General features: G+C 38.6%; 1 protein-coding gene across 1 annotated transcript in view; it reads left to right on the top strand.

The window, feature by feature from the left end:
- The window catches only part of LOC126457165 (replication protein A 32 kDa subunit), a 34,992-nt gene extending 24,920 nt beyond the window's left edge, over positions 1 to 10,072 (top strand). The window contains exons 4-8 of the mRNA XM_050093248.1: positions 691 to 801; positions 3,006 to 3,203; positions 4,429 to 4,548; positions 9,708 to 9,787; positions 9,900 to 10,072. Coding sequence (XP_049949205.1) covers positions 691 to 801; positions 3,006 to 3,203; positions 4,429 to 4,548; positions 9,708 to 9,787; positions 9,900 to 9,978 — 588 coding nt within the window. The 3' untranslated portion in view covers positions 9,979 to 10,072. The remainder of the gene's footprint in view (positions 1 to 690; positions 802 to 3,005; positions 3,204 to 4,428; positions 4,549 to 9,707; positions 9,788 to 9,899) is intronic.
- Positions 10,073 to 14,034: the final 3,962 nt, after the last annotated feature.

Genomic DNA, 14,034 nt, shown 5'->3' with positions numbered 1-14,034 from the left:
TTAATTTCCAATGTTTTGTATGGCAAGTCTTTTTAGTAGGGTAATACGGTCCCCCCTATAACCCAACATGGGCATTAATGGGGCGATAGTGTTGCCACAACGTGTGTTGTGGCTGAACATGATGAAAATGCCCAAAGTGGGACTTAGTCATTTTTTTGTGTGAACAATTTTGTTTTGTTGTCTGTGTATGTAATAACAGGTATCTCATATGTCAACAGATGTAACTTAAATGTATGAGAAGTGTAACGTTTTTAGTGCAAAAGTGTAAACGTGAACAGATGTGTGGACAGTTTGAAATGTCAGACAGCTTGCAGGGGTTGCTGTCATACATTTTACTGCTTTTTTGTATTATTCTTATACCTTCTTTTACTAACATAATATTAGTAATAATAATAATAATAGGTTTCTGTTTTGATTTCCATTCAATTTATGTAAAAGAATGCTTCTTTAATAAAGTTTTATTTGATTTTCTTCAAAATGTAATGTTTGCAACTTTTATTGCTCTCTCTGGTTCTTTTTTTTGTGTAATTATGGACTCATTTACTTTACATCCCAAGTAAAATAGCTTTATCTCAGTGAAAACAGTTCTATCAATAGATGGTCAGTGAGGTTTATGTTGTATAACAACTGTTCTTGATTATTGTGCCGTAAGTCTTACTGTGCTTCAGATATTTTTCCTGTTGTGTGCAGGTTACAATTTGTGGTATCATAACAAGAATGCAGGTGGCATCAATGAAAGTGACTTACGTGATATCTGATGACACAGGATCAATTGAAGCACACTTATGGGTTGAAGCTGATGTAAGTATATTTATATTTATGTTGCCGATTAACACCTTACATAATACTTATTTTCTGAATGAACCATGGACGGTGCCAGTGCCATATTTAGAGGGTCTGCTTGTGTCTGTATATGTGTGGATGGATATGTGTGTATGTGCAAGTGTATACCCGTCCTTTCTTCCCCCCTAAGGTAAGTCTTTCCGCTTCCAGGATTGGAATGACTCCTTACCGTATATATATACAGGGTGTTTCAAAAATGACTGGTATATTTGAAACGGCAATAAAAACTAAACGAGCAGCGATAGAAATACACCGTTTGTTGCAATATGCTTGGGACAACAGTACATTTTCAGGCAGACAAACTTTCGAAATTACAGTAGTTACAATTGTCAACAACAGATGGCGCTGCGATCTGGGAAACTCTATAGTACAATATTTTCCACATATCCACCATGCGTAGCAATAATATGGCGTAGTCTCTGAATGAAATTACCCGAAACCTTTGACAACGTGTCTGGCGGAATGGCTTCACATGCAGATGAGATGTACTGCTTCGGCTGTTCAATTGTTTCTGGATTCTGGCGGTACACCTGGTCTTTCAAGTGTCCCCACAGAAAGAAGTCACAGGGGTTCATGTCTGGCGAATAGGGAGGCCAATCCACGCCGCCTCCTGTATGTTTCGGATAGCCCAAAGCAATCACACGATCATAGAAATATTCATTCAGGAAATTAAAGAAGTCGGCCGTGCGATGTGGCCGGGCACCATCTTGCATAAACCACGAGGTGTTCGCAGTGTCGTCTAAGGCAGTTTGTACCGCCACAAATTCACGAAGAATGTCCAGATAGCGTGATGCAGTAATCGTTTCGGATCTGAAAAATGGGCCAATGATTCCTTTGGAAGAAATGGCACCCCAGACCAGTACTTTTTGAGGATGCAGGGGCGATGGGACTGCAACATGGGGCTTTTCGGTTCCCCATATGCGCCAGTTCTGTTTATTGACGAAGCCGTCCAGGTAAAAATAAGCTTCGTCAGTAAACCAAATGCTGCCCACATGCATATCGCCGTCATCAATCCTGTGCACTATATCGTTAGCGAATGTCTCTCGTGCAGCAATGGTAGCGGCGCTGAGGGGTTGCCGCGTTTGAATTTTGTATGGATAGAGGTGTAAACTCTGGCGCATGAGACGATACGTGGACGTTGGCGTCATTTGGACCGTAGCTGCAACACGGCGAACGGAAACCCGAGGCCGCTGTTGGATCACCTGCTGCACTAGCTGCGCGTTGCCCTCTGCGGTTGCCGTACGCGGTCGCCCTACCTTTCCCGCACGTTCATCCGTCACGTTCCCAGTCCGTTGAAATTTTTCAAACAGATCCTTTATTGTATCGCTTTTCAGTCCTTTGGTTACATTAAACCTCCGTTGAAAACTTCGTCTTGTTTTGAAACAGCACTGTGTTCTAGGCGGTGGAATTCCAACACCAGAAAAATCCTCTGTTCTAAGGAATAAACCATGTTGTCTACAGCACACTTGCACGTTGTGAACAGCACACGCTTACAGCAGAAAGACGACGTGTAGAATGGCGCACCCACAGACTGCGTTGTCTTCTATATCTTTCACATCACTTGCAGCGCCATCTGTTGTTGAAAATTGTAACTACTGTAATTTCGAAAGTTTGTCCGCCTGAAAGTGTACTGTTGTCCCAAGCATATTGCAACAAACGGTGTATTTCTATCGCTGCTCGTTTAGTTTTTATTGCCGTTTCAAATATACCGGTCATTTTTGAAACACCCTGTATATATATACTGAGGGGGGTGCACGCAGGTGCTTATTTGGATGCGCACACTATTAAAGCAGTCACAGCTTCGAGCTGACTGCTGAGCATAAATATGAAAGCCTTCCCCCTCCCCCCCCCCCCCCCCTCTCTCTCTCTCTCTCTCTCTCTCTCTCTCTCTCTCTCTCTCACACACACACACACACACACACACACACACACACACACACACACACACACACACCTGTGCGGCACACGTGTGCGTGCAGGTTGTATGTATATTTGCTGACAGTATGATGTGATCCATTTTGAACTCATTTCTATAACAAATCAGAAGTCCACTGAATACAGAGACTCCTTCTATCATTGAAAACAGTCGTGTGCAATTTGCAGGATAATGCTATGGTGTATAAATCAAAATAATTATAATTTTTTTTTTTTAAATGTTTCAGGATGACCAGAATGCTGTGCCTGTCATAGTTGAGAATACGTACTGTCGAATATATGGATCTGTTCGAACTCAGCAAGGGAAGAAACACATAATGATTTTTAAGATCATGCCTCTTGAAAGTCTAAATGACCTCACAGTTCACATGCTGGAAATTGTTCACGCAAATACAATGGCAGCAGCTGTCAAGAAAGTGGATACGGTATATATTGTTTGATTGTCTTTGACATTCTGTGTATTTTGTGCAGTAAAATCGGTATATTTTCTCTCTCTCTAGCAGTTGGTGGCTAACTAATAATGTAGCAACATTTTTTATTGGAGTGTCAAGTGTGCCATAATTTTATTTGGGTTCTTATTTTGACTGACGTCAGATTGATGAATTTGTGTTGTCTGCCAAGAAGATGGGTGCATTATCCCTTCTTACTTAGACATACTAATTACCTTTATAAATGCTACAGATAATCAGGGTTGGGCAAATAAAAGTGGATTGGAGAACAGCGTTCCAGGGTACAAAGAAACACAGGAGAGGAAAGGAAATACAGTACTAATCTGACTGTAGCAGATGTTGAAAGTGACCACCATTCATCTCTTGGCACTTTTGGGCCGCGGTCAACAAATTGCAGAAGGCCGAATCAAAGCTGGACTGCTCGAATTCCTGCAGTCTCATATGAAATGTTGTACTGCAGTTCTTGAAGACTATGAGGGTTGTAGTGATACACCTTAGACTCGAGCACTCCCCACACAAAGTAATTGCGCATGAAAGATCAGGTGACCTGGGTGGCCAGCTAGCCATCTCCTGTGGGTTCATCTTCAGAGCCTACTTGCACATAGTTTCTTGAATTGTTCTGCAGTGTAATGTCACTATGGACACAGCAGTAAGTCACATATTAGATACAGCGAAAGCAGTTTGTTTATTACGCTCTGATTAAAAGTACATTGTGATTGTCATTTCAGTGAGTGAGTGGCAGGAGGCCAGTCGCCAACCAAGTAGTTGTTTCTCAGGTGCCACATGCTCTCTGTATTGCCTGTATGTTTGTGCAGTGCCTTATGAAGCATGACTAGCTCCGTGCCTGGTAGCATTCTCCCTTCCCAACTTCAATCTGTCAATCACAAGAGAAGGTTAATCAAGTGTAACAACATAGCTTTTTACATTACCTACATTAAGTACAGTTATTTGTAAAACCTCATCTTGTACTTTACCAGTTTGCATTTCAACAATACACAGAGTGGTTTTAATTCTGTAGTTACACGTATTAGTTGCAACTAAAAAGTTTAATTTAAGCTTTAAATATTCAGCAGTACTTTTGTACTACATAAGGATAATCTTCTTGTAGCTTCAGTTCTGACATTTGTTTGAAAATTGTGCTGTACAATATATGTAAATAGTTACAATGATTGTACTTTGTCAAACTTTTTATTTTCAACAGACCAATGGAATGAATACCGGAGACAGTCATCTTAGCAATTCCTTAATGTCTACGTCATACAGTGCCAGCATTTCCAGTGGTTTTAATCCTGCTCAGCAAATGGTTTTTGATGTTGTTAAGGTGAGATTAAAGCTATTGTGACAGTAGGAGACTTCTTGAGTTTACCTGAGGTTTTATGTTAATGGAACATATTAGTTATAGAACTACCAGCTACAAAGTTCATCAACACTTAAAACATTATATCATTTACTGGTGCAGCAATGAACATTAAAATATTTGTTGAGTGGTTGGTAACTATTTTCAAAATATCTTACCTAATATTGAATTTAGTGTCAATCATGTTTGCTATTATGTAATTGTCCTCGATGTTGTTCTTGAAAATAATTTTGTAAATATTGCAAGTTGACTTAGAAGTTGAATTAGTGACTGAAAAAAAAAAAAAAATATCCTTGCTGGAATTTTTCATAACACTTATGAAATAAATGGACTTGTTTAGGTTGTTTAGTTTTCAACTCGTAATGTGTGTTGAAGTGATACAAGGCTTGTGACTTGTCTCAAAGATATAGGCCCAAGAATATTGCAATGTCTGCAGAAACAACTGTAGTTATTTCTGCTCCTGTTTCTAAGGCATCACACTGGTGTGTTTGATACTACGCAGCTGTGTTGAATATTATTGAAGTATTTGCTTATAACAATGTTTTACTGTATTGTTAGGTTTCAAAGACGGTGCTATTCAGCCCACTCGTCTAATATAAGGTGCCTAGGAATCTGTTTTCTCTAATAGCTAGACAACAATTCAAGCAACTATTATGAATGGAGTTTACTACAGTAAGTTCAATAGTCAATAATTAACTTCATATATTTGCAAAAGTGGGCCACTACAAATGGCGACATGTAAATAATCAATGTCCTTCGATAATACAATTTCCATGCAAGCAAATAATACAGTTCACGTCACAGCTAAAGCATTTATATCACGGCTTGTCTTCTAGTGCGGCTGCGGCTAAGCGGAGCGGCACTTATATTCTCTTCGTATACGGGTCACTTCTGTCCTGGTGTCGTCCTAGTCAGCATACTACTTGCTGACATTGTCCCTCTGCTGTGACATTCCAGGCCGATGTGCTAGCATTTGATGTTACGCTAGAACAGCTTCGAAGAGATTATGCATTATTTTCTCATTAGAGGCCACTCCTTTATTGTGAGTGAGTGTTACTTTGGTGCAATAAAGGGAAAAAAATTCAAGAAATGTGGCTGTTGTCATGTTCCAGAAGAGTATGAGGCTGTAATCAAATGATAATGTGATAAGTTTCATGAGGCAAAAGTCGGATGCCTACACATCTTGGATTAAGGTAATTGGTGGGAAGACTATCGCAGAAAATCCTGTAACTCTGAAATCATCAGGAAAGACTTGCCGCATAATAGAATAATAAACAAAAGAAATTTCAGGATGATTCACAGCCCAAGGGGCTTTTAACTGTCAGTAGTTCATTCATGGATTGTGTATCACACCAGTTTGCTTTTATCTGTAAAATGTGCAGAGAGACAAAAAGATAGAATTTAATGTCAATCTGAAAAGATATACAATTTTTCTCTCTCATGCAAAATTAAGTCAAACTGATCTGTATTGCTTCTGCAATCCTGAAGTTTATCAGCATTGTGATTATGATACTTTCTTATTAGTAAAAGATGTCATTACCACTTAACGACTTTCTGTATTTTATGACGTTGAAATTTTGGTGTTATGCCATTTTCAAGCAGCAAAAAACTTAGAAATTTGTCAGGAAGGTACAAGAATGTACAGACAACAACAGAAGTCTTAATTGTAAGCTCTCAAATGGGCTAAAATGCACTTGCTTACAATCACTTTGTGCCACTGCACAGTGTATATCAAATGATTAATGATAGACACTATAGTATATAATGTTCCAGTTTACCAAATTCCTTTGTCGACAGGATGTTAAACTCAATCTTCCTTCCTGTCTACCAAATTTCTTTAAACAAGTCACATAAATACCGTATTTACTCGAATCTAAGCCGCACCTGAAAAATGAGACTCGAAATCAAGGAAAAAAAAATTTCCCGAATCTAAGCCGCACCTGAAATTTGAGACTCGAAATTCAAGGGGGAGAGAAAAGTTTTAGGCCGCACCTCCAAATCGAAACCAAGTTGGTCTATTGTAATATGAGACACAATTTAGGGAGAATAAATGACGATACAGCTACAGTAGTTTGGTTCGAGTCGTAAGCTTAGCAGTTAAGCTTTACCTGGTAGCCATTGCTATGCGTCAAGCGTGCTTCATCTGGTTTGAATGGGTTGCTTATTTTTCTTTGATCTGATAAGTGCAGTTCTCTTTGTTATAGGTGTTTACGTCACTCTAGGCTGAAAATGCATTATTGTACTGTGTCATGTATTGCTTGTCGCATTCTGATAGTAAATGTTTACGACCTGTCGCCGCTCGCGGCATGGCTTGCTTACGTGCGCGCTACCGCCGCTTACAATAAAAAAAAAGAAAGGAATTGTCTCATTAGTGAAACAATGGCAAGAGACTGCTATTTGTTGTTAATTATACTGCTGCTTTCTTTGATAATGATCAACAAGAACCAAATAATAGACTGCATATGATAGATGTTCGGAACGGCAGTTTAGCTAAAATTTTTCTCCGTTTGAAAATCTTTGCAGACGCCTCTTTTGTACATTACATTCTGCACAGAAATGAGTCATCTTAGATTTAAAAATCTAGTCAATTGCCGTGCTTCATTTCTGATTGTATCACTATTAGGCATCAGAATAATACGAATATAAACATTACATGGTATGTATATTCTTCCGCACTTGCTGCTGTCTCACACTAGTTTCGTAGGTTATTAGGTAGACAGGATTTAAATGAGATAGCAGCAAACATGAAAGAATACATGGCAAAATGTTTATATTTGTATTATTCTTATGGTGAAGAGAATACTGCAGGTGATTCACAATTCATAAAAGTTCCTATTAGCAACCATCTCTTGTCACAGGTAGGAAAAAATTCAGAACGTAGAGTTGGCCATATTAACAAACATCCCAAATAGTCTTTCCAGTCGGATTTTCGTAGTACATTGAAATGCTGCTACATTTGAAGATGAACAACACGGAATTTGTATTTACTTCGTTGGATAATGTATGAAAATGCAGTGGTCGAAACTCGGGGCGGAGAAAAAAGCTCGTCTTACACCTTTTTTTAAAAAAAAATTTATTTACTGACGCAGAAGTTTTGGCGCCAGTATTTATCTTTGTGCCTGCAAGGCATGCCTGTGTAGCGCTACGTATATTCGACGGCAGAAGTTAGTTCTGGTGGCACCTACCAACATTTTTCAGAACTTCTGTTTACTTTGCACTCGATTCTAAGCCGCAGGCGGTTTTTTGGATTACAAAAACCGGAAAAAAAGTGCGGCTTAGATTCGAGTAAATATGGTATATAAAGCTATCAATTGAAACAGAATGTGAGCATGAAAATGGAATAAGGAATACCTAAAAAAAGGAACAAAGTATGTCTTGGTAGCAAAGATAACAAAATGGAGTACTGCTTCCTAAAGATCAGTCAACAGCATGGTATTAGTGCTGAAACTTGCAGCAGAGCAAGTAATTCATGACATAGTGTAATACCAAATTGGGAAAGTATGGTTGCTGAAAAGTTACTTGTTCTATTACTATTACATAACATGAGGTAAAAAACTTCATTCCTGTTAAACAACTAGTCAGGCCACCATTATAGGTATAAAATGTAATTTCTGAGAAAAAAAAAACAACAACACAGTAAAAGAAGTGTAACAACCCAAAGTAATGGTGTCCAAAGGAAAGAGGACAACCACTATATTTATATCCCTTCACAGTACAAATGTAAGATAATACAAATTAATGCCAAACGTCAGAAAGACTGATGACATATGTACATTAACCAGAACATGTACAATAATCACACTCCAAGATTCAGGAGTTGATAAAAAATAAAACATGCGTTTAAGTAACAGCAATCAATAATTAATTTTTAACAAATTTTACAGCAAAACAACAAAATCCTCTTTTTTTTTTTCCTCCCGGAGGGGGAGAGTGGGCTGCTTGAGGACATACTGGCTATCTTTTTCAGCCATAGGATTTTTACATTTTATTATTTATTTCAGTTTATCACATTTTTATTGCCAAGATGCAAATTTCATGTAGTGCAGATTTGAGAAATTTCTGTTTTATGTATATAAACATTTGTGAAATCCATGCCATATGAAATTTGCACCTTTTGCAACAACCCACAAAAAACTTCTTCCACATTAAATCCTTTCTAACTTAAACTTATGTAGTTGCATGTAAGTGAGGGATTAAATTTCAGTTCATTATATTTTGCCAGAGTAATACAACAAGCTTGACATTAAATTCATGCCAAGTAATTGATTGCATTTGTTGTGTGGGAAGTGAGATGATGAACTTACAACACTTGAAAAATAGTTGCAAGTTCCAGAAAACGAATAAGGGATATGCAGGGTATGTTGTGAGATTTTTACAAGATTTTAGAAGGTATTTTCAAAAGGAAAGAGATTGATTTAAAAGAGTTAGAAAAAAAAAAAATCCAGGTTCAAACATACTCTGCCAAATGGTGGTACAATAGATTTTATTTTCAAGGGTCTCGCAATTTGGAACCTGCAGAAGAAGTTGGTAGGCTGTGAAGAATTGGATAAAAGTTAACTAGCTTAAGGTTTCTTTGATTAATAAAGTATGAGACAAAATTGATATCCAATTCTTACCATCTGGGGAAGGTACTGGTAATACCACCAGTAGGTACTTACAAAAGTAGAAAGAGCTTTCGGAAGTAATAGTTCCTTGCTCAGGGAGAGGCAGGGGTAAGCTTGGGAAGGTTAAAAAGAAAGGGCAAGTCACTCCAATTTTACTATTCTCCAGCCTATCCCTTTGCTCTTTCCAAAGAAGAAACTATTACTTCTGAAAGCAAGGTAACATGTCACTTTTGCTTAGATGAACTATAATACTCATTTCAGCTCCTAAAAGTCAGCAACTTTTAATTTTCTCCATCAGATTTTCCTTTGATACCATTTTATTTTATTTTTCATTTTTTGCCAATAGAACGGGAGAAGTGCATGTTGGGAAGCTAGTTAGAGTTTGAGATGAAAATTTAATTTAAAGGCTTTATGCATGACATGATACTGCTTTCGTAACGCTTTGTGTAAAATAATTATTCTTCTGTTGGGTTACATATTTGTGAGATGTTGTTAACCTGTTACTTTGTTTCTTTGCAGAAGTCATCTGATCCAACAGGAATTCCAAGGACTGAAGTTATCAATGCTCTGAAAGGAAAACTATTGCCAAAGAATATTAAGTAAGTGAAACCAAGTGTGTTGGATTAATTTTTGAGTTGCAAAATTGTGAAGAGTCATAAGTGGTAATTTTTAACTGTTGTTAAAACCAATCTTTCTTTTTTTTTCTTGCAGTGACATTCTCGCTTTTATGTGTGGTGAAGGCCACATATATACAACTATTGATGAAGATCATTTCCAATGCACAGACTGAATTGCTTAAAATATATTTGCTGACCACTTGTAAATATTGTTTTTGGAGATATATGTGGTAATATATTTGGTAATAAAACATTGTATCAATAATACTTTGGAAATGTGTGTAATATTTTCTAAGTTTTTCAGATGAACTATTTTCCTGAATGCTTTTCTTAAACCACATCTATTCTCTCATGACTGGAGTAAGTTAAATTATTATCAGCACTTGTGCCTCCTTCCCGAACTCACAGTCAGATGGTGTTATCAGCCCTTGCCTCGTGCAGTTTTACTGTGTGTCAGTTTCTCTCAGCAAATAACTTGGAGAAAGGGCTACGGCATATTTTCATGCTTAAAACTTGTGGAACTGCCTTCCAGGACAGTACAAGTAAAGAAAGGAAGAGCATTAGTGTACAAAAGCAAGTAATAATGGAGTTGTACGAAGCAGATATTTGCACGTATTTCAGGTCTCCTTCAGACATCTTGGAATTCTTGCTCTAAATTTCCAGTACAATTATTCCTTAATAGTCGTAACTACAAATAAAATACTGTTTAAAAGGAACTATTAATTACACAACTACAATTAAAGACATCTAAATAATTCAGATGTAGACATAGCCCCTTTGCCTAGGGTTGAGATTGAGGTTCTGCATTATGGCACAAAGAGTTTTAACCCTTTGACTGCTACAAACATGCTCATTGCATTCTGTTATGAGCACAGCTTTGTTGTCAGCATAAACTGCTGCTGTGTTGTGGTTTCCATCTGTGTGCTAGTTTAGCCGCATAGTCCGGCACGCCTGTGCTGAATATTCCTGGAGTGCTGGATGTTGACTTCATCAGCTGCTCTGGGTTTCTTCCTCCCTCACCAGTAAAGAGAGAGAGAGAGAGAGAGACCGACGAAGAAGAATCGTTATGCTGACAACTTAAGTTTTTCACTTGAAAGCTCTTATAGAAATGAGTTACTGCATAGACAAACACAAGTGTGTGAATATTATATCCCAACTAAGAACTGCATCTCTTCTAGCGTTTTTAGTAGGATATTAGAAACCTATTATGAAAGTGACGTGTCGCTTTATATTCATCGCAGTAACTTAATGTGCTTTCATAGTTACTCTTTTACAATGCTTGCTGTTCTCGATATATTTATAACTGTAATAACTCAAGGGAAAGATGAATCTCTCATGGTATTGCTGCGATACATTGGCATTCATTGGGAACGACCACAGTAATAACTTCGTTGCTTCATGTTTGTCGATTATGTTTCATGAGATGTCTTCAGTAATTTCACGTACACCAAGTTTTGTGGAAAATAACAAACGGAATGTTTTATCACAGGACAGAGTGATCCAATGAGAAGTGGTCCAATGCGAGTACCCTGTCCTATGTGCACAGAATGGCCACATTACACAACTGTTAGCGACGTGCTTGAGCAGATATGTGAGCAATTATGAAATGCATTTCACTGATTTTAAGAAAACTGTTTAGTGGAAAAAAAATTGATTTTTTTACATTTTACACCCCGATGTCTTTGCTTGATAGGGGATTGAATTGCCGTTACTGTGGTGCACAAAATTAAGTGAAGCATTGAACGAAATTCTAAGAAGGTAAAAACACATTGTGTAGAGTATGTGTACGGTTCATTTTAGGTCATTCATAGTTATGTATGAGATGTAGCTTATTTGGAGCTGAGAACAGACTGATTTTATCACCGTTCTGAAGATTTTTGGCTTTGATATGTATGGGAGGCTTGCGTGCAGTGTTTCCAGGGTACTGTCCATGCGCAGTGTGAATCATGTAATTCTAACACCTGTCTATTTCATAAACTGTTCAAGATATCGAAAAGAGGTTCATTGATAGCACGCAATGATTGTAACTATAGGTTTTTTTTTCTGCTGAAATAATGTACTTCTTTAACAGCATTTAATATCTTATCAAAAAAGAATGCTGTGGCCTTGCACACTTTTATATTTATGATATTTGATGTAGGATACTCAGCTGTAATCAAAATCTGTTTCTTGTTATGTCTTAAGATGCAGTAGCTAAGTAACTACATTTTTTTAATTATTTCAATTTCCATTGAGACGTCTGTTTATTTACAAACTTCAGAATGATTTATAGCTACATGTAATGATATCAGCTTGTCAGCTAGTGTCTCCAGCTACAGTATTGAAATGGCATTTATATGGAGGTGTCTGGTACTGTAAAACGTTTATCCTCTGACACCAAGTACAGGGCATAACTGCCTGTCACCATCTTCACAATTTCTTGCTGTGTTTAAAACCACAATAGTGTGCCATTTCCACAGGCAAAAACGAAGATGAAAACAGCAGCACAAATAAGACCACATCAGCAAAGGCATATAGGCCGAATGTTGGAAAGTTGCTGAGCACTCAGGGTGGGAGAGCAGCCACTTGGCCACTTTTACCTGGCCACTAGGTGCCTTGTGCATTAACGCATAGGGAGCACACAAAAGACCAAGCGGTTGCCCATCTTAACACTTTGGGGGCGCACAGGAGGCAGCAAATGGCTGTGCACAAACATGCCTAGAGCACCTGACAGAAGTATCAGTGGTGTGTGTAAATGCATCCAGAGGACTCAGGAACAGTAGTGAGCGGTGCTTGTTAACATGTGAGCAGTCAAAGGGTTAGCAAGGTGCCTGCAAATGTAAGGTACTTCATAGTGCACAATCTGTTGAGCCTTACTGTGAATCATTATGCATCACTGAAATGATAGATAAAGTAATAAAATAATGTTTGTGACCTAAAATGTTAGTTTTTAGATTAGAATCTTCAGTGTAGAATTCAATATGGAAGATTCATCGATTTGATGTGGAGCAGTAGGAGGTGGTTTAGTATTAAATCAAGGCATTTTATATCTTCAAAGCCCTCTGTATACTTCATGCAGAGGCAGTGAGTATAAAATTGAAATAATAACTACATACATGGATGCAGCAAATCAGTCAGTTCGTTCCATGCGTCACCTCTGAATCGAAAGGGAAGAAACCAGTAGGATTCACACATTGTAGATGATATTACCTACAAACTTACTAAAAATTTACTGATGTGTTGGTAGGGTCCAGAACCTGAAAATATAGATAATGAAATTTGTTGTTAAAGATCACATTTGCTGTTATGGGGAAAGGGGGGGGTAGACTTAATAACCATCTTAATTAGACTAAAAATTTTGGATTAAGTTTTAACTGAAAAAAATTTAAAATAATTGTAGAATCTGGTAGAGGTGCGCCCCCTGCCCCCATCCCCACTACTCCTGCGTTTTGACAGCCACCAAGTATGCTGACGCCAGAACGGAAGCCATGTGGACGTCCTGGTTCTTGACGTTGGTTGGAGATGGACTGGAACAGCTCCTGCGATCCACCTAAAGGATCTCATCTGCCACCAGCCCCGGATGATCCTTCATGGGGATGGGGTCACTATAGGGTATCAGTGTAGTGCAGGAGGCTGGACCAAAGAAAGAAGTGCTGCTACGATAGCGGTGGAGGGTATGGAAATCTAGTTTTGACAGATTGGTTGGCTTGGACAGTGCATACAGGGGTGGCAGAGGCCAGTCCCTCATTCAAGCGCGTAATTTGTTGTGATGGTGGGCGACCGGCCTGTTACGGTTCTGCAGTGTGAATCCCTCGCTGACTGGATGACCATGAGTATCCAATGTTCACTGTGCCAAAGGCACTTCAGTAGATGGAGCCTCTGGTGATTAGCCTGGCAGCTGAGGCGCTTGAGATGGGTGAGGGGTGGGCAGCAGGAGATGTACCACTGTGCGTGACTGGTACCTGTTCAGCAGCTATGTTGGGCCCCTCACACCAGTAGTAGTGGATTTGTAGGACCTTAGATAACTTGTAAGCACCTCCATGGCATCCTTGATGTTTCACTTCCTCTGCATCTTTAAAGTGCATACTAGACATTGTGCTTCCCTGTTAAGACTGTGGATGAAATGGACACCCGCTGATGTGATGGATGTGATGCTGCAAACAAAAGTCGTGATGAAAGATCTGAGAGGTGAACTCCAGTCAATTACCTGTCAGCAGTGTGCGGGAAAGGACTTCAGTGTAGAAACTCTG

The sequence above is a fragment of the Schistocerca serialis genome, chromosome 2, assembly GCF_023864345.2.
Source record: "Schistocerca serialis cubense isolate TAMUIC-IGC-003099 chromosome 2, iqSchSeri2.2, whole genome shotgun sequence".
NCBI lineage: Eukaryota > Metazoa > Arthropoda > Insecta > Orthoptera > Acrididae > Schistocerca > Schistocerca serialis.
This window is presented reverse-complemented; position numbering and strand designations above follow the sequence as displayed.